This window comes from Anarrhichthys ocellatus, unplaced genomic scaffold (genome assembly GCF_004355925.1).
Source record: "Anarrhichthys ocellatus isolate YVR2014 unplaced genomic scaffold, GSC_Weel_1.0 scaffold16, whole genome shotgun sequence".
NCBI classification, from domain to species: domain Eukaryota; kingdom Metazoa; phylum Chordata; class Actinopteri; order Perciformes; family Anarhichadidae; genus Anarrhichthys; species Anarrhichthys ocellatus.
The window spans coordinates 3,350,964-3,356,758 of record NW_022280046.1 but is presented as its reverse complement, the minus strand read 5'-3'; the positions used below and the strand labels follow the sequence as shown (position 1 = coordinate 3,356,758).

General features: G+C 44.4%; 1 protein-coding gene across 3 annotated transcripts in view; it reads right to left on the bottom strand.

Moving 5' to 3' along the window:
- Nucleotides 1-5,795, bottom strand: part of LOC116388219 (poly [ADP-ribose] polymerase tankyrase-1-like) — a 58,994-nt gene that overhangs the window by 28,708 nt on the left and 24,491 nt on the right. For all 3 annotated transcript variants that reach the window (XM_031855904.1, XM_031855905.1, XM_031855906.1), the window contains exon 6: nucleotides 4,309-4,384. In XM_031855904.1, coding sequence (XP_031711764.1) covers nucleotides 4,309-4,384 — 76 coding nt within the window. The remainder of the gene's footprint in view (nucleotides 1-4,308; nucleotides 4,385-5,795) is intronic.

Here is a 5,795-nt window from a genome sequence, read left to right as displayed (position 1 = left end):
CACACACACACACACACACACACACACACACACACACACACACACACCCATCAGCGGTCTACCTGCTCAGCCTCTCAGCTATAAACACTGACTTTTCCAAGGAGCTGTGGGCTCCGCGGAAAAGTTTAAAGCTGAGCAGCTCAGAAAGTAACTTCAGAAAAACAACAACACAACACTCGAAAGCAACAGAAAGGGACATGACCTAATCATATTTTTTATCGTTTTAAATCAGGCAAAAGGGGAATTTTCATGAACAAAACATACGTATTAATGTAAAGTCAAACCTCCTGGCCCAGGAAGAACTAACAAATTAACCAACCCTGCAGGACAATTTATCTTCAGTGAGAAGAACTCCGTCTGAAAAGATAATCCAATTATGAATCGCAACTAAACTTTCTTGTGATTATACCTGATAAACTACCTTTGCACCAAAGAGCTGCAGCTGCATACATCTCCCTCGAACAACAACATGCCACGGGCCTGCGAGAAAGCGAGAGGTTAAATGTGTCACTGACACAAGTTTATTAAAACTGCTGATCTGAAATGCTTCTGGATATTTCTATTTATTTGTTTCAGACAGGGCGTCAGGTTTAGACACACACACCATTCCTACGAGCCTGTGTTGTGATCGTCCGGATGTGTAAACATTAGCGAACTTCAGCGAGACGAGAGCCGCGGCGGCCTCGCCTCTGATCCGCGGGAGAGTTTCCAGGCGTGCTGGCGCATTGTTTTACCGATGCGGAGATGTCAGCAACGAAATAAAAAGACATTTACACTCGATTGCAGTGTAAAAAGCTCAGCTTTTCCTCGTAACATTGCCGTCACGTAAACAGATTTCTGAAAGTCAAATATCCACTGGGCTCTATTCCTGAAAAGTTGACTTTTTGGGAGACATATGAGGGATGGTAAACAGTCTCAGCAGGATAAGCTCCTATAATCAACATTTAAACAAGGCTTCAATGAAAGTCTTTTCTCTTCTCTTTCCTCTCCCTCTCTCTGAATCTTGGTCATGCTCTTCATGCCTGTGTCTTTGAAATCCGTGCCAGCTAGGACGCTGGTGGGTGTGATGATTCTCACTGATAAGATACCGATCCAAAATTCACAATATTCACGAAAAGCACACAAACACAAAGGCAAACACACACATTCACAACACGAGGAGATCAACAGAGTCCACAACATGAAATATATTCCCTGAAAAACTGACAGTCAGTCGGAGGTTGGAGGTGCTGGAAGCATAATGTCAGTGAGGCAGGAAGAGAAAAAACAAAAGAGACTGGGTGTGTGTGTGTGTATGTACGTATTTGTGCAATGGGTAGTCAGAAAGCACAGACTTTTTTTCCTGAGGCAGCAATGTCTGCAGGAGCAAGTGTGTGTAAGTGTGTGTGTGTGTGTGTGTGCGTGGGAGTAAGTGGTAGGTTTCAATAGAGGCAGCGTGATAACGCTCTCCACTCAGCTGTGTTAATAATATCCCACTCTGATGGGCCCTCAATCATCAAGTGCTCACACACACACACACACACACACACACACACACACACACACACACACACACACAGTTATACTGCTGTTGCCTGTAGTGTATTCTGTAATAATATATAGTGCAGTGCAATAAGAACAAAAAGCTCTCACTAGTGTGGAGGGAAAAACTGTTTTCCAGACAACGGCTAGATGCACCCATATGTGTCCAACACCTGGTTCCACAGACATGCGGACTGATATTCTACCATAACAGCCTCCACTCAAAACTCAAGTTCTCTTGCACCGAACTAGGAAAATCCATCTCTTAAATTGGACCTTGCTCTGTGCACGAAGGCCTTATTATCACGCTGAAACAGGAACAGCACCTTCCCCAAACTGTTGCCACACTATTGTCTGAAATAGTATTTTCTGCTTCAACATTAATGGGCTCCCTTAACTGGAACTCAGGGGCCAAACCCAAACCCTTCCAGAACAAAACTACAGTGCAGTACAGTGGTGTCCACGTACTTTTGGTCACACAGCATCTCTCTCCATCTTCTTGGCTCTCCTCTTCTCTCTCTTCTCATGTGTGCCCTGTGTGTGTGTGTGTGTGTGTGTGTGTGGGTGTGTATGTGTGTACAAGCTGAGCTTTTTTGAATTCAGCCAAGAGGCATTTGCAATCAACATTTATGCTTCAGATTTGTGTGTTTGTATGCGACTGCATGGTTGAAGAGGGGAGACGGAGAGCCTGTGCCACTTCTAATTAAAATGAAGGAGAGACGAAGAAAGGGGCGGGGGGGGCTCTTTCCCAATTTAAAGAGAAGCGTCATTATTACCAATCATTAGGATTCTGCCACGCTCTGTTATTAGTCCATGATTATCATGAGTGTCGTCTTAACAATTTGTCTCCGTGTGTCTGAGTGTTGCTTGATGTGCCGGCCCACAGTGTCATATTTAGCATGTTTGCCTGCATTTAATCTGCAAAATTGTTATTGAGTCAAGCTATTCTGTCCCACTCTAAATCACTTCCTATTAAGTTTCATAATAGCTAGCTATTATGTTTGAATATAATGGTGTGGTACTTATGTCTTTGTCAGAAGACATTGTCTAGATTGCTTCTTTGTCAGCGCTAAATCATTTCCGACTGCCGTTTACACTCGTCACACAATGAAAGATGCCCAATATCATCATACTTAAAACTAATCAAGAGACCAAAACAGGCTTTTTATTTGAACCCTACCTTAAAAAAAAAATAGAAGAAAAAAAAGGTCAAACTAAGTCTGAGCTGAATCTAAATAAAAGCTGTTGATGGCTGCTCACTCATATTTACCAGCAGACTGATTTCCATTCGTGGATTTAGTGAAAGGACGAGAATGACAAGTGGGAAAGTTCTGGTTGCCACTCACTTTCACCTAATACATAAAGCTATAGCGCTAAACTCACTGAATAATTTCTGTTAGCAGTGGGAATATAAATCCCCCCCCCCCCCCCCCCATCAACCCCGTAAGTGAAATTAATTCAAAAAAATTGAATAAATCCGCACTGCCATGGAAATATATTCCATCTCCTGTGCATGACCGCTTCCAGTCGGAGCAATTAAAGAGTATTACACGTCCGGATTGTTCAGGAGTACAGCTTTTAGGCTGCATTCATCCACTAATGAACCATTACGCTTCAAGGTGTGAAACCCCCTGCATCTCCAGAGAGTTTCAAACAACACGTTGGGGTTTCACATCCCCAGCAGGCCACCTGCACAGATAATAGCCTGGAGGATGTTCCCTCACAATTATGGGTGTGCCGGAGATACGATGGCTACAAGCAGCAGCTGAGCACCATCAACGACACTCAAGTACCCATAATTATAGGAAAGAGCATCTTCAAGGCTGTGACTGCATTTATATGACGGTTACCGAAGGTACGGAGTAAAAAGCTCCCTTTGGCTCCCTGCTGTTACCAGCAGTTGTCATAGCAACCTATAAAATATAGGGGCTCTGCTTTACCGACCAATAGATAACAGCAATGTCCACCCCGTCCCAGGTGATGTCTTTAAATGTCTGGTTTTGTCGGTCCAAACACCAAAGATATTCCCTTTAACATGATATGAAACAGACAAAATCAGGACATTTCCATATTTGAGGGACTGAAAACATTATTTTCTGCCATTTTTTGCATGAAAAGTGAAAATTCGTTTGTGTTTATTCTTATTAGTCGACTAATCATTGCAGGTCTAGTCGGCAGCAGTCTTCGCTTATGTCAGGTTTGGAGAGAGCGGTATGGGGGACTGTGGGATATGCACTTACTCATCCCGGGGCCTAATTAGTCACAATGAGCCAGACGTGCTGCTGTGACCAGGCGGAGCTCAGCCTGAGACTCGGGACTCCCCCGGGGGACGCATGAGCGGAGGCCACGGTCACAAAACTTTTTAATCAAGCGGACAAGGTGTAATACGGCACTAAGTCTCACTCTACACTCTGCAATCTAATAACTCCCAAGTGCACCACTAGCTGGCTGTTAAACTCACATTTGTGGTTCTTGTCAACATATAGCTAATTAGAAATAGATTATATACGCGTAACACAGAGGCGACGTACACAAGAGACCGACTCTAAAAACTTTGCTTTAGTTTGTTTTTACTTTCATTAAACTCAAAGCTTTGAATATTAATAAGACAAAGCGTAACATCAGAGCGTTTGTGGTGCCCAGGAAAACACATTCATCTTTTTTTTCACTTCTTTTGTGATTACTGCACATGAATAAAAACAAAAAACCCTATAATATGCGAGACACATATCTCTGTGTGAACTCTATGTAGTGCTTTTTTTTTTTTTGCGTACTCTTTCCTCTTACCTTGCGGCCGTCGCTGGCGTGGCAGTTGACGTTGAGGGGGGTGAGCAAGGCCATTAGCTTCTCCTCGTTTCCACTCCTGCAAATGTACACACACACACACACACACACACACACACACATTAGATAGAAAACATCCAACGACATTGGAGGATTAACACTGTTCCTCGCCAAGGAGAGAGTGGGGGAGAAAACAAGGAGAAATGAGATAAGAAGAAGACTTTCATCTGCAGAAACAGACCGACATAAAGATATGTTTCAAGGATGGATCGAAGTGTGTGTGTGTGTGTGTGTTTTCTTGTAACCGCAACAAGCTAAACAAATCTGTTAGAGAACAGCCATTTAGCCTAGCCGCGGTGGAGTTAAGACTTTGTTTATGTTGTTGAGGCGTGCTTCCTGGTTCCTAGGCCCACTGCCCTGGCATTGAGTTACCACCAGGAGAGTGTGTTGCCAAGGCAGCGGCCAGTCCAACCATCATCCCCGTGACAGCCGTAAAGGAAGAAGCTGTCAGATGGAGAGAAAGGGATTATTCTTCTATTCTTCCTATGTTCCCTTCCTCTCCCTCTCTCCTTCTACTTTTGTTTTTTCGGTCGGTTGGGTGGTTGGGCCTCTCCATTCTTTTTGTTTCTATTTCTTTCACTCACTCACCAAAAGAGACATTCACATCCTCCCCATCTCTCCTCTCACTCTACCTGCTGCTCTGCTACCCTTTTACCCTCCCTCTCCACCCTCACTTTCTTCTTCTCCACCTTAACCTCCACTGCTCTGCCTCATCATTCCTTCCTCCCTCGTTCTTTTACCCCCCCCTCCTCCTCTTGCTCAACTAGCTGCATCCTCCCGCTAGTAGCCTTACACAAGGGAGCCTTCATTTCGATGCAAGCAGCTCGAGGATTTAACAGGGACGAAGGACACACAGTGGTGTGTGTGTGTGTGTGTTTGAGTGTGCTTGTCTGTTTCATAGATGTTTGGACAGCACAGCTCAGCATCTTATAGTCAATTAACTATATGAATCAAAAGCAAGAACCCAAACATATTAATACATAGGTCCACATTTTGGGCACTCTCGTGTTTGTCAAATAAAGAGGAAGCACTGAGCAGCGGATTGCCACCTTTGGACAGAGGCGGGCTCGCTGTGCAGCAGCCCTACTCTTCTTCTGTACCACTGTGTAAGGATGCTATCTGTGCCACAAATAAAAAAGGGAAAAAACATCGTAGAAAAACATTATCCTATAATGTGTGGGAGTCACACGCACACAAAAAAAAAAAAGAAGTTCCTCTGAAAAATGGCATGGGGTATGAGCCAGTCAGCAGCTCAGCTGTGATAGAGGCACACTGGGTTCACAGTTCACACTTAAACAGCCTGCTGACCCCACAATACACTGGGGTACTGCTATGCTAAGCCAGCTGCTTCCTTGTGTGTGTGTGTCTGCCGGGGGGGGGGAGGAGAGAGAGAGAGAGAGAGAGAGAGAGAGAGAGAGAGAGAGAGAGAG